Source organism: Desarmillaria tabescens (genome assembly GCF_030435595.1).
Source record: "Desarmillaria tabescens strain CCBAS 213 chromosome Unknown EV420scaffold_32, whole genome shotgun sequence".
Classification (NCBI taxonomy): domain Eukaryota; kingdom Fungi; phylum Basidiomycota; class Agaricomycetes; order Agaricales; family Physalacriaceae; genus Desarmillaria; species Desarmillaria tabescens.
In genome coordinates, this window is record NW_026848331.1 from 278352 (window position 1) to 302647 (window position 24296).

Consider the following 24296-nt stretch of genomic DNA (forward strand, 5'->3'; position numbering starts at 1 on the left):
AGAAATTGTCCCTACATGATGGGATTAACGCGCAGCACAGGTTATTCGAGTCAAACTGACAAGGGTCGAGTCCAAACGGCGAAACGAAGATACTCCACGCAGCACGTTCCTTCGCACTGTATGAAGTTTGTAGCGGTGGATCTGCATTCGAGTTACTCAATTGACAAAGTTGAGGCATCATGAAATAAGCGTAGAGACGAAACTGAAATGAGCGACTGGCCAGTCCTCCAAAAAAAAAACAAAGTCGAGATCGATCAGCCGCTTCAAATTCCAGTTGCTTTGATTGATTGTTGATCCATACCGGCGACTAGCCATTTTGCCTAAAGAAGTACAAAGGGTTGCGACGCACGAATACGGTCGATCATCTTCAGGATAATTAAATTGATCTTCATGGATATGTTTTTCCTTGTGCGTGTTTGAGTGAAATTTGCCGCGGTTGACGATGCAACCTATATCGCGGCCCACGGAGTCGAGGACTCTTTGATGGTCCGACTCATCAGCGATGAAACCAACCACATGGATACCACTGTTCAGTTGACGCAGGGGACCCATTACCTGGACGGGAATGCATTTGCCGTTGTTACTCCACAGGACACTTCATGAACGTATGGCCGATGCTTCCACATGTCCTTGCGCAGATCGGGACACTGATACGTGCACCTAGTATCTCAAAAAGAGAGTATTCATGGTGAATACATACATGGCCATCTGACACTTACCTTCTCTTCCATACCGCAAGAGAGGGTTTAGACTACAGGTTACGTTCCCAACCAGAGTTATATGCTCTTTGTCGGGCATGTTTCATGTGTGACTTTCCCCGCCAGTGGGGACATTTCTGAAAAGCGTTCCCTGGATCCCAAGTTAAATGGCGACCAGACACCATGATCGGGAAAAAACAGTTCCGTACGCCGCGAAGATGAGGGTGTTCCCAAAAAATGAGTGTCATGTATTCGGGCGGATTCGTAGTGCCACGCCTTCAAGTGTGGTTTCCCCCCTCGTTATAATCATCAACGGTGCGTCAGGGAATGGACATGTTTTCATGAACGAACTTGAGCTTGTACGACTCGATTTCCGGGGGGGGAGGGGCGCAAAGGTATGGATGATGTTTCCTCCCCAGACACCATGCCATCCGATAAGAAAGTATACGGTCTGTCGGATGCATGCAGGGGCAGGGAGGTCGTTACATGATTCGAGTATGGGTTGGGTAAGACGTCGACGATCCTACATAGACAGGCTTGAGATTCCATACTCCATACATAACAAAAAAAAGAACGCGCTTACCTTCCACTTATGAAAATTCAAGTGTATGTTCTCCTCCAGCGTGGGGTTTACTTGATTCTACCTTTGAGCCAGTGGGATAACATTCTCCTCCCGACGTGTCAGATGCAGAAAGTCGTGCTGACAGGTAGCAGTGCGACTAGGGAAGGGAAGGGGGAGGTGATGAACGATATAGACAAAGGCAAGTAGGGATGGAAGAGACTACGGTCGCTAACACACCGTGAGAAAAGAAAATACTCACGTCGTCATCATCAGCGAAACCCCGACAGTGGCGACCTTGGACGAGGGGGGTCATTAGCATGGGAAGAGATGTCTTCTTGGGGAGCGTTTTTGGCGTGGGTGTGGGGGGTAGGTATTGCACTTTGGGTTTAGGGAAGACCGTTTGAGGGCAGGATGCATGTCGGGATGGGAAGAGAGGGAAGAGGGTTGGCATTCGGTTTTTTTGTACTTGGTCATAAATGCATGAGTGGTTGGCGGAGGTGGGTATTCGTGCTGTTAAGAGAAGACAACGCTGATTCACCGGCTATAACGGAGGCTTTTTCGCAACTACGACCTAGCGTGCAACTGACCACATGCAATTCCCCTCGAACGACCCTCCGACACTTGGCGGGTGAGACGAACAAGACGTCGGCGTAGTGACAGTTATCGGGTGAGGGGTGCCCACGAGTTAGAGAGGGTGCAGTGTATAGCGTGCGTTCCCTTCGCCTGACTAATTCCCCCAAATCCAAAAAGTCCGAGGCTAATGATTCCACCTAAAGAAAAATCCGGGGGGAAATCAGGTGATATAGACACTGGCACCAAATTTGCGGACTCGGACCACGTAGTTTGGCAGTATCCTCCTTTGTCATGACACCCACCCTCCGCATGAATAGGAGTGTTTCAATGCAGGTTGGTCGCAAGATCCAGAATTTAGAACGGGGCCTGCTTCCGACCAAAAACACGGGCACTTGAGAAAAAGTGGTGATATGGTATGTCCGTCAAGAGAATAAGAAAGAAACGCGGAGAGGACATACCACCTCGAGAGTTTGCTGCACTGCACATGAGCTTCTTCCCTAGTATCTCGGCGGCTTGGGTACAGGAATTCTCAACATCCGTGATCGAAGGGATTTTAGCAGTTTGTAGTGTGTGATCAGTCGAAACATACGTCCTCCGTCACGACTCACTACAAACATACTAAGTACTATCTCAAAACTCCGACTGTAGCTACTACTTTATGCGGACGTTCGCCAGAAGCGCGCGCAGATGTATCATCCAGGTTCAGTCTCAGTACAGACTTCATTTTCTCCTGGCATTTATCGACGTCGGTTGGGTTGTTGAGAGCATGGTCCAAGGAAAGAAGCTTCTTTAGCATAGGTTCTTTGTTGTGGGAGAGGTATTCGTGTTATGAGAGGGCGAATTGAGGGTTTTCCTGCCCTTATGACGAGGTGTCGATGCGAGAGTGTATGTGAGGGATTCGTCGAGTGATCGGTCCGATAACCGAGCCTTTTTCATCAACCACGATGGCAAGACCTACACACTGTGAGTGCCTGTGTCTATGCGCTAATCCCAACTCACTCTTTACAGTTCTGTCGATACCCCTCGGCCAGACGCACCCAATACTCCGCGCCCGAGTTGCTGATCTCCATACCGCCCTCATGCATCCGCCGTTCACACCCTAAAACTGCACATATTAACTCCTCCCGTCCGTCACTCCCTTTGTGCAGAGCCTCGCTGTCACCCGCGGAATCCGTCCAAGATGCCTTTTACTTGTTACTCGACAGGAATATCATGCCAGGCGACTGTTCACTCCGCCATAACCTCGTATGCCACGCCTAAACTCATTGTGCAAACGCACACTCTGTCCAACATGTCCCCTATGATCTCCTTTCTCTTCCACACGTCCGCCTCAGAATCGATACCCTTCCACGACTATCCGACATCCCACCTTAATAGTTATCTTCTAACATCTTACATCTCCGTTCAGCCAAATCAATCAGTTATTCCTTAACGTCAACATGCGTCCCCTTGACCATCACACTTTATCTATCTTGCTCACCCCAATATCACCGCCACCCTCGGCACGACAAGAAAAGGACGATGCGTGGAACCCGGCTGATAGAGAGCGGTAAGGAAAACAAGGGCGCGAACCTAGGTCCTCCCTCAAACCACTGGCTCGCATGAACGGTGGGCTCTAGCGCTGTGGAATAGGGAGCTCACGGTTGATCATACAATACTTGCCCCTTGCCATTTCGAATCTACGTAGCGCAGTGACACACGACTGCGCCATCCAGTGATTCTACAAATCGAGGGTCCTCCTCGAATATCATTCTCACCATATCATTTTGAACCCCGACTCTAGCTACCTCTTCCTGTAAGGAGAGCGGAAGCACCAACGCGGTTAGACATTTGTTTGACTTTCTCCCAATTTTTTTGCGTCGTTGTCGGGAGCGTGCTTTTAGGCAAGGCGTCGATTAGGCCCTTCAATATTCGATGTTGGGAGATGGGTATTCGTGCTGTTAAATGGAGGATTCAGCTACTCACGCAAGAGAGTTGAGGATGCCGGCTATTCGGGCTGATAACCCGAGGCCTTTTTACGACTACAATGGCATGACCTACACACTGTGAGTGTATGCATCTACCTGCTAATCCCAGCTCATTGTATGCAGTTATGTCGACACCCCTCGGCCAAACACACCCGACCCTCCGTGCCCGAGTTGCCGATCTCAAACGCACCTCACCCTCGGTGTCATGACGCTCACCACCGAGACCCTCCCAACTGCACTCGACCTCCTGCACCACCTCCCAACTCTCCCACCCGCAAGCGCACCCACGATTGTCACCCTCGACATCCTCAGAAGGGAATCTCGACGTCGTGCCCACGTCCATCTCGCCCCGACCTCTGTTCAGCCAAATCAACGAGATCTTCCCCGAGGGAGGCTTCATCACCGACACGCGTCCCCTCAAGCGCACTTGATGCTCATACAGACGACCCAGGACAAATCGACCTCTACCGTTTGAATATGATGGTATTCTGCAGCAGGAATGGTGTATTGGAATGTTTCGGCGTGCAGGAGAGTGATCCCGATAGCAGTCACGATGGATTCATACGACACATCGAGAGTTCATCTTTATGAGATGGGAAACTGGGATATGGATGGCGCGTATGTTAGCTGTGGTAGCGCGCCATTATCAACCAATCCCGCCGTCCATACCCTAAAGTTGCGCATGTTAGCACCTCCCATCCGTCACTCCCTTTGCGCAGAGCCATACTTTCGTCCTTGGAGTAGCATTGCTGCCATTCACGCAATCCGTCCAAGATGCCTTTTACTTGCAGCTCGACTAGGAATGTCATGCAGTACAAGTACTTACATACGACGGAGAATTATCATTCTCGTTCGCCTTCATTCTTCAGACAACCAAACAGCCTTGGTCGACAGCGTTCATATCGTTACGACGACTGTTTTACTCTTCTTGTTGGGAAGAAATTAGGTCAAGGTGCCCACCGGGCAGGTACACGAAGCCCAAGTTTTGGTGGACATGCCTTCTGGAAGTGTAGCGCGCTATTCAGAAAATGTTATCGTCAAGCTCGCACTGTCTGAAGAACAGAAAGAGAGGTTACGCTATGAGTATGAGATATACCGACGTCTGTTATATGGTCCTGTACCCGTTGTGGCAGGAGATATTCCTACGGTTTTTTGCACATTGAGTCCGATACGGGAGCTCTTTTTAAGTTGTAATGGGCAAGCATTGGCACATCGTTCGGACTCTCCCGCGTCCGGAATTACTGTCTCTGAAGAAGAAGGGTGCGTCTAAATGATATGATTTCAATACATGATTCCGAGTCCGGTTTCGGTGGCGGTGCATTCCGAGGTTTCCCCGGGTGAATATACGTCATCTTGTTTCGGCAACCTCGGCAGTCTCGGCATCGATCTTCTGCCTGTTTTCAATATCTGTTCGAAATTCTTATGTCGGTCAATGACGGTCATTCGTATTAACGTGTTCTGAAAACGACAGCTTGACTCTTAGTACCAGTACCCGACTTTACGCTTCAGGATCCTGTTACCGCCGGATTCTTTTTCGCTTTGTCTTTCTCTCTGTCGGCTTTCTCCTTCAGACTCTTTCAGACTAGTATTATTATGGACTGTTCGCTCTCTTGTCCCGTTAGTATTGCATCGCAAATATGGATCTATTGAGTGCATCGTCCTTCCAGTAATCTCAATATCGAGGTCTGAGTTGTCGAGAACCATAATCCCTCGTACGATGTAAGTACGAGGTCCCTCCGTTTCCACAGCATCGATATCAAGCTCCAGATTTTGAACACTCGAGGTCGCAAGGAGACGACATCTCTGACAGTGTGAGCTCGTCACATCATCCATTGTAACCCACCAGTTTTCTTCCCGAGCTGCTATGTACTGACTCGTTTCTAGGGCCGATTCTCCTCACAATCAACATATTTTTCGAGGACAGCGCGATGTGAGGAGCAATTCTGGCGAACCTGGCTGTATAGTACTTCGCTGTGGAGTGCTATGTAGATTCTGGGAAGGTAATAATGCGCCGAGATGACACATTTCCTGCCGGAAAGCAATGGTACGGACTGTTTATCGTTCTTGTCACTTGTGCTAATTTGACTAATGAAGTCCTGTAGGTTTGGACTTTCAATCTTCGTGTCGCCATCTTGCGGCTGTGAAGACCTGAATTCTGTTCTCCGTCGCATGCTGAACTGGACTCAAGATGTTCATGACAATCAAGCTTCGAGAGCACATTGAGGAGGGATCGATGCCTGGAGAGCAATGGAACACTTACCTACGTGCCGCGTTCATCCCTCGTAAGTCCATGCTCACTGCTACATCATTCCCACACTCAATACCTATGTATTTAGCTCCCGAGATCGTGTTGAGTATACAGATCGATGTCTCGCAAGCAACGTAAAGTACTCATTAGGACATTTATAAGTTACTTTTACTCATTTTAAATCAAGATCAATACCATTTTTCCCAAGACCAGCGCATTGCGGGGAGCAATACCGGCTCCCTAGCATGAACCTAGGTGTACGGTATTGCACGGTGGAGTGTTCCGTAGGGTATGGGAGGTTAATATTGCTCCGAGGCAACGTATCTCTTTTTGGCGAGCGACGGTATGAACTATTCAGAATTCTTGTATCATTTTTACTAACATTTTGTAGGCTTTGACTCTCGGTCCTTGTATTGTCATTATGGGACTGCGAAGACCGGAATCATGTTCTACTGATGCCTTCGTTGCGCGCTGAACCATACTCAAGATGTTACCGGTGATCAAGCTTGATGTTACCGGTGATCAAGCTTCAAGAACACGATGAGATCATAGACCGATGTCCGGGGGGGAAGGGTACAGATACATATGTGCGTTCTTCATTTATCGTGAGTTTGTACTCCTTTCCCCGTCGTTGCCATACTCAACGCCCATCTATTCAGGACCCAAGATCTGTTGGCTTGACTAAACGGAGCTCGATAAAAAGATAAACCTCAGATCGATGAATAAAAACGTACCTCAACCACTTCAGTACAAGTCTCGCTCTGACAGGGACAAGAAGCAAGTATTAAGGCAGCAAATTTTGCATGCTTCCAACCAGTTCTCATGGCATATCGGAGTATTTGGGTGCCAGATCTTAGTCTCAGGCAACTTATCTTTCTTTTTCTACATGTACTTGAGCTCGGTGACCATGGTAGTATCAAACAGCTCACCGGCTCTTGCTTGAGCTGCTGAAATGGACCACGAACAAAGTGCGTACTTTCCTCTCTTTGAAGCTTATCATGTAAAGTTTTAACCTACACTCAGTGCAAACTCAAGTGGCTACACTGTCAATGACAACACCTCGAGTGCTCCCCTCCCACACACGCAGGACTCGGATATGCCACGCTCTGCGCTGGCCCACCACTTCATCAAGACTAATGCATGCACCACAGGGCGACACTACGGCATCCCCCGGTGGACCATGCCGTGGAATACTACCTACCTACTCTGAGTACTAGAGAGAATCCATGCAGCCAGTGTCGCTTGTGGGAACATCTGAACGTGGAACATGGTTGCAGACGACGAAGGACATCTTTCTATAATTGACTTCGATAAGGAAAAATTCAGAGGCCACAAGTTACAAATGAAAGCTAAGCATGAGTGGCTAGAAAGTCTATTAGATGGTGGGCCTTTTGGCGAGCTATGAGGTATTGACAACAAGCGATAAGGCACCTTTTTAATAGTACACTCAGTATTCTCCATATACATATTATGATCTATCATTCTTCTATCCGCTTCAACAACGTTGTGATGGATGCTTCCTGCAAGGGCGAAGCGCTTGGAAACGTGTTATCCTAATCCAAGTCACAGTCAGACAAGCGGATGCACAGGCCGTAAAACTATTTCGGCCCGAACTTGTACCTGTCGTCACCACCTCATCCCGAACTGCGATGGCGCTTCCATCTGAGCTCATCTCCCATATTCTCTTTGAACTCTGGTCCACCCAATCATCCACTAATGAATACATTCAAACTTTCTCAGCCTGCTCCCTTGTATCCAAACAATGGTCCGCCATCATCAAGGAGATTAATTCCACCCACTTGGTCACCTCCTTATTCTATAGCGGAGGTTATCTGTATACCATCCCATCAATGTCATCAATGCCTCACCCGCTACTTTGCCGCACAATAACGTTCAAAGTAGACTGCATGCTCAAGCCAGATGATGTTCAGTATGCAAAATGCAACCCCTCAATCACAGCTAATAGGGGGACAGAATCGGTCCTTCGAAGGCTATTTAATGGTCCTGTTACGCCTCCAGATGGGATTCATATCTACGTATACTATCTCGACGATCCTCAGGTCCACATTCCCCGCTTCTGGCTTCCTCTACAGACCACCCGGCTGACGATTGTATACCACTATCGGTGGTGGGTATTCATCACTCTACCACGTCCCCTTCATTGTCAGTGTGACCAGCCCGGCCTTTCCCGACGAGTCCGTCAGCTTTGCATTCTGGGAGCCTCATCGCACCACTCATGACCCCTCTCACCGAATGGAAATGTCTAGCTTCACTGACAACATACATACAGTTTGATATTCCCGGGGTGTCTTCTTTCGTTTTGATGACGTATGATACCCCAGCGTGTGACCTAGGGACAGAATTCCAGTCCCGCGTCATGTTTGGCGAACGGGAGCTCCATCAGTTTTTGCTTCATGGGCCAGATCGTAAGTTATCGTATATCTTTTGCATTCTAGTTCTAATTATCCAGCTGGCCCGGGCTTATATCCTGACTACGTCAAGCGGTATATTCCCATGTTTGAACAGAGCATTCCTCTGGGCTCTGTGGGATATATTCATCCATTCTCTAAGAAGTTTATCGTATTGTTCAATGCCATTGATCCGGCGTCCTCAGCGGAACCACGAATCAATCGGATCCCTTCTCTCCTCAAGGACGGTCACATAAAAGTTACCACAAACCCAAAATATTCCCCCTCGCTGGCATGGGACTATGAATACAAAAAGTCAGACATCCTTCACAAGCTTGGAGCTTGGACGAAGGGAAGATCGTTGGTGTTCCTTTCTTATAAATATCTATCCGTCACTCACAGAAGCAGAGTATATACCATTCCTCTGACATATAACCTACCATGTCATCTCAGTCTTGGTCTTGGCCGTGCCATTTGCCGGGAACTTGTAGGAGACCAATTTGGTGACTGGTTGTCCGAGCACCGACAGACAATTACGGATGTGTTCGGAGATCATCATCCTTATATTTGCAACCACCTGGAACTTGGTGAGGCGATTTTCATCTTACGTGTACGAAATCTGTGGATTGAGATGTGACCATATTTCAGTTACAACCACCGTAGACTCTTCGCAATATGTTTGGTTTATCGTTCTTGTCCGAACTTTCGGCTCATCCGGAGACCTTGTAAATGTCCCATTCTGTCTCCAGTCCTGACTACGTTCCCATTAACACTCTTGCGCAGCTCTACTTTCAAGTCGACCCTCAGGCGTCGCGTAACCCTGGACACCCTTGGGGGAGGATTAAGCCTCTTGATCATCGTGAACCCGAGTTACTCTCCTGGGACCACGTCTCTACTGTGGGACAGTTGCCGATGACTGTGCAGATTCGTTGCCATTTTATCTCGTAGTTTGGGGCTGTATACATTTCGATAAGAGGAGGCTGAACTGTTGACCGGGCTTCGTGAATGACTTCCTCTGTACCTTCTTATTCATGCACTTAAATGTTGTGACAAGATTAGTGTTGTGAAAGGCCGGGCTTTAAGCCCTTTGAAGCCCGACCCTGCGGTAAGGCTTGTTCAAGGCTCGGGCCGAGGCTTTGCTTGTCGAAATCCTTAAGCCCTGGGCCGAAGCCCTGTGCCACAGAAGCAGTGAATATCCATCTCTAATATCCATTTCTATGTACACGATGAGACGCATGAATTCGAAGTCGATGCAATGCTGCGATTAGGTGGATAGGTATTCGCCCATGTCCGGAGATTCCTTGCTGTTGCTGTACCGTGTAAAGTGGAGCTTTCTGAGCATCAACATTTGTCCAGTTCATCTTCTGGATTGGTAGACGTAGAAAGACAGCCATGGAATTACCAATGTTTGCCGTACAATGCCGACGACGGTAACAAACCACATTGTGATGCTTTCCTTAGCATGGCTGCTCTGTCACTTTGTTCTGTACGTGTGGTTTTAGAGATATTAATAGTAAATAAAGTAGAAAAGTGAATGAACTAATAAATAAGAATGACATGCCCTGTTTACCCCGCTGAAGAAGTACTCGCACCCTGCTGAGGTCCGGGGACCACCTTTGCGAACATTCTGCATCATCACTGTCAACACTGCTATGTCTTTGCTGTATCCGGGGATTTGCCATTGCCACCCACCCGATCTGTAACCATTGGCGGCCCACATATACCTGCAACCAATTTAACCTAGATGCCATGTTATATATAACATAAACACCTACCATGCTTGCTCCCGGTCTGGTACATCGAGGGCTGATCGAGGTAGGTAAGACACCTGAATCGCCTCATACTGCGGGGCTTCCCAATAAATGGATTCTGCAACCAACTGCGGCACCTTTTGAAAACTGTTAGATGAAGTGTTTCGCTGTATGACATAGCATTCACCATGATATCCGTAAAAACGTTAAGGATGCCATGAGCGACAGTCGCTGACCCTAAGAGAAATAATCGAGGATAGTGGATTGCACTTATGACGACAGATGCAACGAATATGACAGCGATGACCCATGTCAACAGAACAGAATAGAGATCCTTCTTATTCGTGAACTTGTACAAATCATCAAGCCATGTTAAAGTCGACAGAGAACCAGTACTAACCAGCAGTCGCGGGTGAGTTGGGGTTGATAGCGCATTCGGAGACATTGGGATAGCCAATGAAGGTACAATTCCATTGAAACATACTGCATAGGCGAAGACGAACCGGGACTCAACGAGGCGGCGGTAGTAGAATGGCTTGACGTTGAGATACTACGAAGAAATAATCCTGTCCTTTATCGTCAAGAGTGTGGATTTCATGGTACGGAGGACATGCACTTACTTCTCGATGTCTTTGTTAGTTCGTACAAAATCCTTAAATTTCTGTGAAGACGCCGGTTGATGAAGTACCATTGACATTTAAGGCTCACAAACCTTTGCATCCTTGACCATCCGGAGAAAATAGTAGGAACTGCTCAGCACCGACAACACAATAGTCTGCCAGGTGTGATCCAGAGCAATAGCACAAGGCGGGAGGATCAAGGTACCCAGATTTAGAACCAGAGCCGTTTTGTATGCCAGAAGCTCAGAGGGGTTGAACTGAAGACCATGAGTGTTGCGGTGCACGTGAAAATGGATGACTTACTCTACGCTCCAATTCAGGGTGGAAGAGGAACAACGCTGGACATGGCAAGAGAAATGCCCAAAGTAATATCCAGCATCTCCAGCATCGTGTGAGCACTTTCCATGCCCATCTGCATGCACGACAGCCCCCGTTCCAACACCGTTTACACATCCTGCTGCATACGTCCCAGCCCCGAGTCCACCAGGATTTGCACGCCCCACCGATGAAAATACAAGCCGACCAGAGGCATTCCCAACAACGCTTAAAGTTATCGAGCGTAAGAAACTCATAATACCAAGAGGCGTAGACAATCGCCCCCAATACCAGTGTTCCAACGATGGTAACGACGATTACTAGGCGTTTTTTGGAGGAACTGAGCGTGCTGTTAATGCTTGTGGCGAAGGAAATGGTCGGAGATTTGATGGTGGGTAGACAGTTGTGGGGGCCTATCATGGGGAGAGCCTGATTCATTAGGGAAAAGAGCGGGCATGGCCTTAGTACTGACGGAGTTGTTCTTCTGTGATACGACCATCCCAAATCGTGTTTTCGAACACAATTCTGTTGGGCGAGTTATCAAAAACATCCAAAAAGAAAGGAAAAAGGCGACTACGCACTGTCGTATTGATCCAACTTCACAAGGCCTGGGTGTCACAGCCAGTATCGGTAAAGCTAAGGCTGAGATAGCCCAGAGAAGGGAAGAAAAAAGCGTATGAAATTGACCGTAGGAATTCAACACTTTGTGAGATCGGATAGGTAGGTAGTCACTGAAAAGGCGGTCCGACTGGGACTTGGTTCGCTCGATCAAGCCATGCTATTTCTGGACATGTTGGCACAAATATTACGGTGGGCTAGAAGACTCACAAAGACAGTGCCAACCTTGAACTCGTCCTAAAGTGCACATGACTACATCGTTTTAGATAAAATGAAGGCCTTGAAAAGCTCAATTGACTGATCATTCGAGAGGATTGTGCATTATCTTTCGTTTGGCCAAGGACGGTGTTGTATGCGTTGGAAAGAGATGATATGCGTGTGCTAAGATGACAGGGTGTCTACCATCGTAGTCTGGCTATCGAACCATGTCAGAGGATAAATATATTCTATTGCCTAGACTGAGAAAAGCACTTACGTTCATCTGAGGTCCGAGAGTTCGACCTTTTCCACATCTCAACGATGCCAGTTTGAATCACCGACTTGTCGCAGCTTGAAGCTTGGCATGGACAACTTGAGTCAACTTGACCACCCTGGTTAGTGCGGTTGGTATCCATGCGCTCCCGTCGGTTATCTTGACTTGGGCTGTAAACCTGTGCAGACTCTTCAATTTAAAAAGGTGATTTTGGCTACACTAGAAATACCTCACGGCCTGCGCACGTTCAAGACGGAGCCGCTATTCCAAAAAGGCAGAAAGTGAAATCGAGGACGCGAGGATAAACATGAAGCATTGTCCGGAAATTGCACTCATCAGCAAATACCTTTGCGGAACTCCTCGTGGGTTGACTCTGTCACAGGCAGGATCCTCCGAGTCCTTTGTCATCTCTATCCAAAACCTGATATCACCCGAAATGAGTAAAGGCAAGTACAATTAGTATACATACCTTTCTTCACAAGAGAGGTCTCCAGCACACCGACTCGTCTCAATATTTGGGTGTGTCAAGGAGAGTGCGCAACACCACAACCTCAGTGGTTGCCCTCCTTCACAGCGCTCTCTCTGCCATTCACAGGCGCATCGAAGACCAATCTCCTACCCTGCCGACATTCATTTTTCTCCCTGACATTGAGAGTAAGACGGGGTGATGAGTATGAGGGTTTGGGTCATAAATGATAGCTTCGACGTGTTTGAAAATTCTACTTTGGACTTTGATCAGCCTATTTAATGGAGAGCCGAGATAAGTATGTACTCACGTCGCCATCAAACATCATCGCAAACCCCGACGGTGGCGAACCCTTCCGTGGACGGGGATATTCCACAAGCATTAATCAGCCTCAGCCATTCGATTACAGACTTGACTTTTTCCGACATCGACGTGGGCACTGGAAGCCTGGTTTTAGGGGAGACGTGGGTTCTTCGTTGTGGGAGGCTGGCTGTCAGAGGGCGGATTGAAGTTCTGGCTGCTCGTACGATGAGAAAGGATAGACGTGAACGTAGGAGAGTCTACAAGCCTGATTTGAGGGAAGGCACTGACCGGGCTGTTTCCGGTGTTGAGAGAGAGGGTACTCACATTAGTAGAGGCAAGTGTGTGTGGAGGCGTCAGCCCAATCCTATCTGAGCCATTCGACTGCCGACTTCATTTTCTCTTGGTGTTCGGCGATGTCGTTTGGGTTGGTGAATGGTTGTTGGGAGCCTGGTATGAGGGAAGACACTGACTGGGCATAGCTTCGGCGTTGGTAGGGAGACTTTGGCGACTTGGCGTTATGTCGGGACAAGGAGAAAGGGTTTGACTCGTCGGGTGATCGGTCCGATAGCCAAGGCTTTTTCACAACCACGATGGCAAGACCTATGCACTGTGAGTGTATCTATTCAATAGGATCAACGAGATCTTCCGCGAAGAGGGTTTCATCACTGACACGCGTCCCCTCAAGCTGCACATGACGCTCATGAACAGCACCTACAGAAGACCTCGAACCTTACGCCCCTTTCCGTTCGAATACAATGGTATCCTCAGGCATGCTGGTGTTCTGGAATGTTTTGGTGCGCAGGAGAGAGACTACGCTGAGCTCCTGATGGCTATGACAATGGGCTCATACGATGCAACAAGAGTTCACCTCTGTGAGATGGGAAGCTAGGAAACGGACGGCGGCTACGTTAGCTGTGGGAGCGCGCCATTATCAACCCATCCGCCGTCCACACCCTAAAGCTGCACATACTACCTCCTCCCATCCGTCACTCCCTTTGTGCAGAGCCATACTTTCGCTGGATGTCATTTAGGACACCACACAGCGAATCCGGGTTCCTTTTTCCGTCTGAGGGCAAAGTCTTGGCCCCATACTAGCTCACCCATCCTCGATACATGACATTAGACGCCATACAGAAAGGTGCTTATGCTCCTGTTCACTCCGCCATAACCTTGTATGCCACGCCTAAATTCGTTGTGCAAATGCGCACTCGATCCAACATCTCCTTGGCACATCTCTATGATCCTCTTTCTCTTCCACATGTCCGTGTCAGAATCAATACCCTTCCACGACTATCCGACATCCTGCCTTAATAGTTATCTTCTAACATCTTACATCTCCGTTCAGCCAAATCAACCAGTTATTCCTTAACGCCAATATGCATCCCCTCGACCATCACGCTTATCTATCTTGCCCACACGACAAGAAAAGATCAATGCAAGGACGATGTGTGGAACCCCGCCGATAGAGGGCGGTAGGGACAAGGAGTCCTCGAACTTAGGTCCTCCCTCAGACCACTAACCTGCATGAACAGTGGGCTCTAGCGCTGTGGAATGAGGAGCTCACGATCGATCATACAATACTTGCCCCTTGCCATTTCGAATCTGCCTAGCGCAGTGACACACGACGGCGCTACCCACACTGAGCCTACTCCCCAATCACTCCAACCATAACTGCGTTCGCTCACCCAACCTTCCGACATGACAGCCAGGGTCCCCCAAGTTCCTACTCCCTGGCTCATCCCCCTGATGGCATAGAGAACTCCTCAGATTTGTGCTTCCACGTCAGCGAAGAAATGGGATGCAGGATTTATATCAGCAAACCGCATCAAGGTTGAGGAGTATACATGGGCTTTGAGAGCGTGGGTGGGCTACCGTCATACTCGGGCCAATTCATGTAGAATGAGGCAGGACTTGTCAATGTCCTCGAACGGAAAACTCATCTCTTCCTGACACAGCTTCAACATGATTCTACAAATCGAGGGTCCTCCTCAAATATCACTCTCCCCATATCATTTTGAACCCCGACTGTAGCTACCTCTTCCTGTTTCTGACTCTTAGCCAGAAGTGCCAGCATGGTTAGACATCTACTTGGTTTTCTCCCAACTTTTTTTGCGTCGTTGTGGGGAGCCTGATTTTAGGGAAGGCGTCAGTTAGGTCCTTCGGCTTCAATGTTGGAAGATGGGTATTCGTGCTGTTAGATGGAGGATTCAGCTACTCACGCAGGAGAGTCGAGGATGCCGGCTATTCGGGCCGATAACCCGAGGCCTTTTTCACGACCACAATGGCATGACCTGCACACTATGAGTGTATGCATCTACCCGTTAATCCCAGCTCATTGTATGCAGTTATGTCGACACCTCTCGGCTAAACACATCCGACTCTCCGCGCCCGAGTTGCCGATCTCAACCTTCCTACACCGCTCACAGGTCCTCAACGCGCCCACCTCAACCTCAGTATCATGACTCTCCTGACTGCACTTGACTTCCTGCACCACCTCCCGACTCTCCTCCCACTCCCCCAACTGCCACCCTCGACGTCCTCAGAAGGCAATCCCGCCATCGTGCCCACATTTTATGGGTCAGTCCATCTCGCTCCGAGGCTTTGTTCAGCCAGATCAAATAGATCTTCCCCCGAGGGAGGCTTCGTCATGGACACGCATCCCCTCAAACTGTACTTGACGCTCATACAGACGGCCCAGGACAAAACGACCTCTATGGTTCGACTCTGCGGTAGGGATGGTGTGTTGGAATGTTTCAGCGTGCAGGAGAGTGAGCTCCCGATGGGTTCATACGACGTACCGGGAATTCACATGGGAAGCTGGGATACGGACGACGCGTATGTTACGCGCCATTATCAACCCATCCGCCATCACACTCTAAAGTTGCACATGTTAGCTCCTCCCATCCGTCACTCTCTTTGCGCAGAGCCATACTTTTGCTCCTGGAGCAAGCCTATCCAGCACAACTAGAACCTGCCCAAGATGCCTTTTACTTGCCACTCGACTAGGAATGTCATGCAGAACAGGTACTTGCATACGACGGAGAATTATCATTCTCGTTCGCCTTCATTCTTCAGACGACCAAACAGCCTTGGTCGACAGGCTACGATGACTGTATCGCTCTTCTTGTTGGGAAGAAATTAGGCCAGGGATCTATCAGACAGGCATACGAGGTTCAAGTCGAGGTGGACATGCCCTCTGGAAGTGCAGCGCGCTATCCAAAAAAGGCCATCATCAAATTCGAGCTCTCTGGAGAACAGAAGAAAGGATACGTCATGAGTATTCGTCTGTTATATGGTCCTGTACCCGTTGCGGCAGGAGATATTCCTACGGTTTTTGGCTTTTTTGAGGACATTGAGTCCGATACAGGAGCTCTTTTTTTTAAGCTGTAATGGGCAAGCATTGGCACATCGTTCGGACCCTCCCGCGTCCGGAATTACGAAGAAGGGTGCATCTAAATGATATGATTTCAATACATGATCAAGACTAATGCATGCACCACAGGGCGACACTATGGCGTCCCCAGTGGGCTGTGCCGTGGAATACTCTGAATACCAGAGAATCCATGGAGCTGGTGTCGCTCATGGGAACATCCGAACGTGGAACATGGTCACGGACGACAAAGGACATCTTTCTATAATTGACTTCGATAGGGAAAAATTCAGAGGCCACAAGTTACAAATGAAAGCTAAGCATGAGTGGCTAGAAAGTCTATTAGATGGTGGGCCTTTTGGCTTCTCCATGACGAGCTATAAGGTATTGACAACAAGCGATAAGGCACCTTTTTAATAGTACACTCAGTATTCTCAGTATTTATTCCATATACACATTATGATCTATCATTCTTCTATCCGCTTCAACAACGTTGTGATGGATGCTTCCTGCAAGGGCGAAGCACTTGGAAACGTGTTATCCTAATCCAAGTCACAGTCAGACAAGCGGATGCACAGGCCGTAAAACTATTTCGGCCCGAACTTGTACCTGTCGTCACCACCTCATCCTGAATTGCGATGGCGCTTCCATCTGAGCTCATCTCCCATACTCTCTTTGAACTCTGGTCCACCCAATCATCCACTAATGAATACATTCAAACTTTCTCAGCCTGCTCCCTTGTATCCAAACAATGGTCCGCCATCATCAAGGAGATTAATTCCACCCACTTGGTCACCCCCTTATTCTATAGCGGAGGTTATCTGTATACCATCCCATCAATGTCATCAGTGCCTCACCCGCTACTTTGCCGCACAATAACGTTCAAAGTAGACTGCATGCTCAAGCCAGATGATGTTCAGTATGCAAAATGCAACCCCTCAATCACAGCTAATAGGGGGATAGAATCGGTCCTTCGAAGGCTATTTAATGGTCCTGTTACGCCCCCAGATGGAATTCATATCTACGTATACTATCTCGATGCGATCCTCAGGTCCACATCCCCCGCTTCTAGCTTCCTCTACAGACCACCCAGCTGACGATTGTATACCACTATCGGTGGTGGGTATTCATCACTCTACCACGTCCCCTTCATTGTCAGTGTGACCAGCCCAGCCTTTCCCGACGAGTCCGTCAGCTTTGCATTTTGGGAGCCTCATCGCAGATATTGAAACCACTCATGACCCCTCTCACCGAATGGAAATGTCTAGCTTCACTGACAACATACATACAGTTTGATATTCCCGGGGTGTCTTCTTTCGTTTTGACGACGTATGATACTCCAGCGTGTGTGACCTAGGGACAGAATTCCAGTCCCGATGGTCATGTTTGGCGAACGGGAGCTCCATCCGTTTTTGCTTCATGGGCCAGATCATAAGTTATCGTATATCTTTTGCATTCTAGTTCTAATTATCCAGCTGGCCCGGGCTTATATCCTGACTACGTCAAGCGGTATATTCCCATGTTTGAACAGAGCATTCCTCTGGGCTCTGTGGGATATATTCATCCATTCTCTAAGAAGTTTATCGTATTGTTCAATGCCATCGATCCGGCGTAACCACGAATCAATCGGATCCCTTCTCTCCTCAAGGACGGTCAGATAAAAGTCACCACAAACCCCAAATATTCCCCCTCACTGGCATGGGATTATGAATACAAAAAAGTCAGATATCCTTCACATTGGACGAAGGGAAGATCGTTTGTGTTCCTTTCTTATAAATATCTATCCGTCACTCACAGAAGCAGAGTATACACTATTCCTCTGACATATAACCTACCATGTCACCTCAGTCTTGGTCTTGGCCGTGCCATTTGCCGGGAACTTGTAGGAGACCAATTTGGTGACTGGTTGTCCGAGCACCGACAGACAGTTCGCAGATCATCATCCTTATATTCGCAACCACCTGGAACTTGGTGAGGCGATTTTCACCTCACGTGTACGAAATCTGTAGACTGAGATGTGTAATTACAACCACTGTAGATTCTTCGCAATATGTTTGGTTTATCGTTCTTGTCCAAACTTTCGGCTCATCCAGAGACCTTGCAAATGTCCCATTCCTGACTACGTTCCCACCTAATACTCCTGCGCAGCTCTACTTTCAAGTCGACCCTCAGGCGTCGCGTAACCCTGGACAGGAGGATCAAGCCTCTTGATCATCATGAACCCTCCTGGGACCACGTCTCTACTGTGGGACAGTTGCCAATGACTGTACAGATTCGTTGCCATTTTATCTCGTAGTTTGGGGGCTGTATACATTTCGATAAGAGGGAGGCTGAACTGTTGACCGGGCTTCGTGAATGACTTCCTCTGTATCTTCTTATTCTTGCACTTGAATGTTGCGACAAGATTTAGTGTTGTGAAAGGCCGGGCTTTGAAGCCCGAGGCTCGGGCTGAGGCTTTGCTTGTCGAAATCCTTAAGCCCGGGCCGAAGCCCTGTGCCACAGAAGCAGTGAATATCCATCTCTAATATCCATTTCTATGAGACGCAAGGTCGATGCAATGCTGCGATTAGGTGGATAGGTATTCGCCCATGTCCGAAGATTCCTTCAAGATTGCTGTTGCCGTACCGTGTTTCTTCGCGTCAGTTCATCTTCCGGATTGGTACTGTAGACGTAGAAAGACAGCCGTGGAATTACCAAAGTTTGCCGACGACGGTAACAAACCTGCTTTCCTTAGCTCTGTCACTTTGTTCTGTACGTGTGGTTTTTTAGAGATATAAAATAGAAAAGTGAATGAACTAATAAAGAAGAATGACATGTCCTGTTTACCCCGCTGAGGTCCGGGTGTCCACCGGGGACCACCTTTGCGAACATTCTGCATCATCACTGTCAACTTTGCCGTATCCGGGAATTAGCCACCCGATCTGTAACCATTGACGGCCCACATATACCTGCAACCGATTCCATGTTATAACCACCTACCATGCTTGCTCCCGGTCTAGTACATCGAGGTAGGTAAGACACCTGAATCTGCTCATACCGCGAATAAATACACTCCGCAACCAACTACGGCACCTTTTGAAAACTGTTAGATGAAGCGCTGTTTCGCTGTATGACATAGCATTGCGGCCACCGTGATATCCGTAAAAAATGTTAAGGATGCCATGAGCGACAGTCGCTGACCCTAAGAGACATAATCGAGGATAGTGGATTGCACTTATGACGACAGATGCAACGAATATGGCAGCGATGACCCATGTCAACAGAACAGAATAGAGATCCTTCTTATTCGTGAACTTGTACAAATCATCAAGCCATGTTACCTAAAGTCGACAAAGAACCAGTACTAACCAGCAGTCGCAGGTGAGTTGGGGTTGATAGCGCATTCGGAGACATTGGGATAGCCAATGAAGGTACAATTCCATTGAAACATACACTGCATAGGCCAAGACAAACCGGGCGGCGGTAGTAGAATGGCTTGACGTCGAAGAAATAATCCTGTCCTTTATCATCAAGAGTGTGGATTTCACGGTACGGAGGACATGCACTTACTCCTCCTCGATGTCTTTGTTAGTTCGTACAAAATCCTCAAATTATGCCGGTTGATGCAAATACCATTGACTCACAAACCTTGACCATCCGGAGAAAACAGTAGGAACACCGAGATCCAGACAAGGCGAGAGGATCAAGGTACCCAGATTTTTAGAACCAGAGCCGTTTGGTACGCTAGAAGCTTGAGCTGAAGACCATGAGTGATGGATGACTTGCTCTACGCTCCAAAATTCAGAGTTGAAGAGGAACAACGGCAAGAGAAATGCCCAATGTGATATCCAGCATCGTGCGACCCATCTGCAGCCCCCGTTCCAACACCGTTTTACACATCCTACAGCCCCGATTTGCACACCCCACCGATGAAAATAACAAGCTGATTCCCAACAACGGCTTAAAGTTATCGAGAGTAAGAAGCTCATAATACCAAGATGCGTAGACAATTTGCCCCCAATACCAATGTTCCAACGACGATTACTAGGCGTTTTTTTTTTGAGGAACTGAGCGTACTTGTGGGTAAGGAAATGGTCGGAGCTTTGATGGTGGGTAGACAGTTGTGGAGGCCTATAATGGGTAGAGCCTGATTCATTAGGGAAAAGAGCAGGCATGGCCTTAGTACTGACGGAGTTGGTTTTTCCATGATAAGACGACCATCCCAAATCGTGTTTTCGAACGCCATTCTGTTGGGCGAGTTATCAAAAACATCCAAAAAGAAAGGCAAAAAGGCGACTACGCACTGGCGTATTGATCCAACTTCACAAGGCCTGGGTGTCACAGCCGGTATCGGTAAAGCTAAGGCCCAGAGAAGGGGAGAGAAAAAAGCGCATAAAGTCGACCGTAGTGCATTGTCGAAGGAATTCAACACTCTGCGAGATCGGGTAGGTAGGTAGGTAGTCACTGAAAAGGCGGTCTGACTGGGACTTGGTTCGCTCGATCAAGCCATGCTATTTCTGGACATGTTGGCACAAATATTATGGTGGGCTAGAAGACTCACAAAGACGGTGCCACTGAGTGCCCTCAGGGTCACCTCGAACTCATCCCAGAGTGCATATGACTACATCGTTTTAGATAAAATGAAGGCCTTGAAGAGCTCAATTGACTGATCATTCGAGACGATCGTGTATTATCTTTCGTTTGGCCACGGACGGTGTTGTATGCGTTGGAAAGAGGTGATATGCGTGTACTAAGATGACAGGGTATCTGCCATTGTAGTCTGGCTATCGAGCCATGTCAAAGGATAAATATGTTCCATTGCCTAGACTGAGGGAAAGTACTTACGTTCATCTGAGGTCCGAGAGTTCGACCTTTTCCACATCTCAATGATGCCAGTTTGAATCACCATTGCTTTGGGGGAGGGGGGGGGGGGAGAAAGTATAACCATTCCATGCTCATGGGAACATGTTCTAACATCAAGAACGAGCAGACTCACTGGTGCTGAGTGAAGATCTGAAATTCAGATACATGATATCAGTTCACGTCAACCAAACTAAAAAGCTCATATGTACCAGAGTAATCTAACAGCATTTCGATCGTATTCGTGGTTGATAGCAGATCTCAGATATCCAGATGCTCTGAGATTAGGGGACCTTCGTATGAGTAGATGGGTAGAAAGCAAGATCTCAGTGATCGCTGACGGCACCAAGGACCATAACAGATGTAGCCTGTCAAAATCCAGTTGTCCACACGAAATACGTCAAGAAAAACTGCTAGTAGGACAAGCCGGTGGAGAGCACGGTGGGAGGCGAAAGGGAAGGGTTTGGCTTAGTCAGCATTGGAAACGCGCGCTCAGTTCCCCTTGCCGCGGCCTAAGTACTTGTTGCAGCTTGAAGCTTGACATGGACAACTTGAGCCAACTTGACCACCCTGGTTAGTGCGGCTGGTGTCCGTGCGTTCCCGTCGGTTGTCTTGACTCGGGCTGTAAACCCACGCAGACTCTTCAATTTAAAGAGCGCACTGTGAGTGTATCCGTCTACGCGTTAATCCCAACTCACCCTTTACAGTTCTGTCGATACCCCTCGGACAAGCACACCCTACTCTCCGCGTCCGAGTTGCCGATCTCCATACCGCCCTCAACCTTCCTACGCCAGACTCCACGCTGTCGCAGGCCCTCGGCGTCATGAACCTCACTTCAGAAACCCTCCCAACTGCACTAGAACTCCTTCGCAACCTCCCATTTCTCCTCCCACTCACAGACGTAGCCCCGACCGTCACCCTCGACACACTCGACGTCCTCAGAAGGGAATCCCGTCGTCGTGCCCACATTTTATGGGTGGGCCCATCTCAGCCTGAACCTCTTCAGCCGAATCAACCAGATCTTCCGCGAAGAAGGCTTCATCACCGACACGCGTCCCCTCAAATTGCACATGACGCTTATGAACAGCACCTACAGACGACCCAGGACAAAACGCCCTCAGCCATTCGAATACGATCGCATCCTCAGGCAGGCAGGTGTGGAATGTTTTGGTGTGCAGGAGAGCGACTACGCTGAGCTCCCCATGTCAGTCACGATGGGCTCGTACGACGCACCGAGAGTTCACCTCTGAGATCTGAGATGGGAAGCTGAGGCACGGACGGCGCGTATGTTAGCTGTAGTAGCGCTCCATTATCAACCAATCCGCCGTCCGCACCCTAAACCTGTACACGTTAACTCCCTCGTCCGTCACTCCCTTTGCGCGGAGCCATACTTTCGTCCTCGCTCTCACTGCTGCTATCCACAAAATCCGTCCAAGGTGCCTTTTACTTGTCGCTCGACTAAGAATGTCATGCAGGGTCCCACACAGCAAATTCGTTTTCCTTTTCGTCCGAGGGCAAAGTCTTGATCGTGTACTAGCTCGTCCATCCTCGATCCACGACCGCATTGTCATGAATTAGATGCGATATCGACCACGCAGAAAGGTGCTTACGACGGCGGTATGTTGTATGACGTCTCAGCACTTCCCACTCCTCCTGTTCATCCCACCATAAACTCGTATGCGCCTAAACTCGTTGTGGATTTGAACCGGCATGCAAGATGTCCACTCCTCACAATTGCACCGGCGCACGTCTCTGTCCTTTCCGTTCCACACGTCAGAATCGATACCCGCTGGATTACTAAAACGGAAGGAACGAGAGCACTTCTTCTTTCGATGAAGTGTACGTAGTTTCCCTGACATATGAGGCGGGTCGTTCCAAAGGCCAAGATTACGTCGGTTGTAAAGGAAAATCTCCGGCAACATAAGAAGGCAGTTAAAAAAGATTTGAAGAGGCTTCAGGATTCCGTATGGCACAAGTTAGACTAGAGAATATCAGATCATTGTTCGTATTATGCGGCCAGAGTGGTTTGGGAGCAATAATGACAGTGAGGGGAACCAAATTCTTGAGAACTCCTGTAGAGATAACCCAAGGTAACTACGGATGTATTGTAATAGTAAATGAATGGTATCAATCTACAAGAGGGAGGTGGGAAGGCGAAAAAAAATTTCACTGTCGACGTTGTACAGTAAAGCTGTGAGCAACTTGTGAGAGGGTAAAGAAAAGGAACCGCCCACAGGATCAAAAATTACGTGTATGAAAAAGCGAATCCGAACAAAGGAAAAAGAGTGACACCCGTCGTGATGAGTAGCGTCAATCCCGGTAAAGACCTAAACGACTCCCTGCTTGTTATGATGGCACGGGATAGCTAGTTACAGAATTGTAGTCTATATTCTCTATATTCTCACCATCTAGCAAGCTGCCCATGCGGCTCCAGCACCGCCGCCATCTGATTCCCCGACCCATGGTATCTTCGCCCTATCAAAATCAGCTGCGAACAGCCCCCCCCCCTCTTACTATCCTCAAGAAGGTTCCAGGACCTGCTATCATCATGCGCAACCCCCACTGCATGAATACCGGTGATCTGTTAAGAATAGAATGGCAATGGAAGAAAATTAAAGTCCCGCACCTTTCTTTCCTCATCAGAGACTTCGACACCTGCACCCGGAGGAGTACCAGAGCCACACCAGCATGACTCAAGACGGGCACCCCTGACTCCGATTCGACGTCATCAAAAGTCGAGGACCGCGCGCGCTCAAGCCTGGAGTAAACACTGAGAACGACTACACCAGACATAAATATACTCACGCGTTGTACGAAATCGGCTGCGTCCGCCGTATATCTATTGCTCGCAGTTTTCTTGGGAGTTATTATAGACTGTGTGATGGCGTCCACTTTCCGAGATGGTGCGACACCCAGGTTTCTTGTAAGAAACTGAGGCGTCCCGAGCCAACTTTTTCAGTCACTTGCTGCGACGAAGCTTGGAGGTGGCCTGCATCCGAGCAGCGTTATCAGATGGCTCCGTTTCCCACAGATACTTCGACGCGTCCGAGTCTGGAGGTAGGACTTGGTGAGAAACCTGCCGAAAG

General features: G+C 48.5%; 7 protein-coding genes across 7 annotated transcripts; 4 read left to right on the forward strand and 3 right to left on the reverse strand.

Moving 5' to 3' along the window:
• Positions 1–3813: 3813 nt before the first annotated feature.
• Positions 3814–4275, forward strand: EV420DRAFT_1645934 (uncharacterized protein; the record flags this gene model as incomplete). The annotated part of the gene is made up of 2 exons (XM_060477838.1): positions 3814–3878; positions 3924–4275. The coding sequence occupies 2 exons, from the start codon at positions 3814–3816 to the stop codon at positions 4273–4275; spliced, it is 417 nt and encodes a 138-aa protein (XP_060327828.1).
• Positions 4276–7315: 3040 nt separating this feature from the next.
• On the forward strand, positions 7316–9404 carry EV420DRAFT_1482337 (uncharacterized protein; the record flags this gene model as incomplete). The annotated part of the gene is made up of 7 exons (XM_060469894.1): positions 7316–7430; positions 7576–8211; positions 8403–8474; positions 8519–8816; positions 8910–9043; positions 9105–9181; positions 9240–9404. The coding sequence occupies 7 exons, from the start codon at positions 7316–7318 to the stop codon at positions 9402–9404; spliced, it is 1497 nt and encodes a 498-aa protein (XP_060327829.1).
• A 468-nt stretch (positions 9405–9872) lies between these two features.
• EV420DRAFT_702121 (uncharacterized protein) lies at positions 9873–10753 on the reverse strand. Its single transcript, XM_060483143.1, has 5 exons — positions 10608–10753; positions 10395–10556; positions 10232–10344; positions 10049–10180; positions 9873–9995 (listed from the first exon to the last, which is right to left on the reverse strand). Exons 1-5 carry the CDS (start codon positions 10650–10652, stop codon positions 9914–9916), a joined length of 534 nt encoding a protein of 177 aa, XP_060327830.1. The 5' UTR covers positions 10653–10753; the 3' UTR covers positions 9873–9913.
• EV420DRAFT_702096 (uncharacterized protein) lies at positions 10407–11849 on the reverse strand. The gene is made up of 6 exons (XM_060483142.1): positions 11724–11849; positions 11131–11667; positions 10920–11084; positions 10828–10868; positions 10608–10773; positions 10407–10556 (listed from the first exon to the last, which is right to left on the reverse strand). Exons 2-5 carry the CDS (start codon positions 11578–11580, stop codon positions 10758–10760), a joined length of 672 nt encoding a protein of 223 aa, XP_060327831.1. The 5' UTR covers positions 11581–11667; positions 11724–11849; the 3' UTR covers positions 10407–10556; positions 10608–10757.
• A 3610-nt stretch (positions 11850–15459) lies between these two features.
• EV420DRAFT_1645938 (uncharacterized protein) lies at positions 15460–16007 on the forward strand (the record flags this gene model as incomplete). The annotated part of the gene is made up of 3 exons (XM_060477839.1): positions 15460–15578; positions 15624–15836; positions 15896–16007. 3 exons carry the CDS (start codon positions 15460–15462, stop codon positions 16005–16007), a joined length of 444 nt encoding a protein of 147 aa, XP_060327832.1.
• A 3240-nt stretch (positions 16008–19247) lies between these two features.
• EV420DRAFT_702366 (uncharacterized protein) lies at positions 19248–20736 on the reverse strand. The gene is made up of 5 exons (XM_060483144.1): positions 20655–20736; positions 19999–20597; positions 19921–19933; positions 19720–19866; positions 19248–19664 (listed from the first exon to the last, which is right to left on the reverse strand). Exons 2-5 carry the CDS (start codon positions 20523–20525, stop codon positions 19347–19349), a joined length of 1005 nt encoding a protein of 334 aa, XP_060327833.1. The 5' UTR covers positions 20526–20597; positions 20655–20736; the 3' UTR covers positions 19248–19346.
• On the forward strand, positions 20556–22460 carry EV420DRAFT_1645939 (uncharacterized protein; the record flags this gene model as incomplete). Its single annotated transcript, XM_060477840.1, has 3 exons — positions 20556–20799; positions 21918–22186; positions 22230–22460. 3 exons carry the CDS (start codon positions 20556–20558, stop codon positions 22458–22460), a joined length of 744 nt encoding a protein of 247 aa, XP_060327834.1.
• Positions 22461–24296: the final 1836 nt, after the last annotated feature.

Coding starts and splice junctions, on each gene's coding strand:
- EV420DRAFT_702366 (XM_060483144.1), bottom strand. CDS start 20,525: ATGCCTGCTCTTTTCCCTAATGAATCAGGCTCTACCCATTATAGGCCT. Junction 19,665..19,719: donor CAACTCACCTGCGACTGCTG/GTTAGTACTGGT, acceptor GATTTGTACAAG/TTCACGAATAAGAAGGATCT.
- EV420DRAFT_702121 (XM_060483143.1), bottom strand. CDS start 10,652: ATGTCTCCGAATGCGCTATCAACCCCAACTCACCCGCGACTGCTG. Junction 10,557..10,607: donor CAACTCACCCGCGACTGCTG/GTTAGTACTGGT, acceptor GATTTGTACAAG/TTCACGAATAAGAAGGATCT. Junction 9,996..10,048: donor GGTCCCCGGACCTCAGCAGG/GTGCGAGTACTT, acceptor CTTATTTATTAG/TTCATTCACTTTTCTACTTT.
- EV420DRAFT_702096 (XM_060483142.1), bottom strand. CDS start 11,580: ATGAATCAGGCTCTCCCCATGATAGGCCCCCACAACTGTCTACCCACC. Junction 11,085..11,130: donor ACCCTGAATTGGAGCGTAGA/GTAAGTCATCCA, acceptor CATGGTCTTCAG/TTCAACCCCTCTGAGCTTCT. Junction 10,869..10,919: donor GGATGGTCAAGGATGCAAAG/GTTTGTGAGCCT, acceptor GCGTCTTCACAG/AAATTTAAGGATTTTGTACG.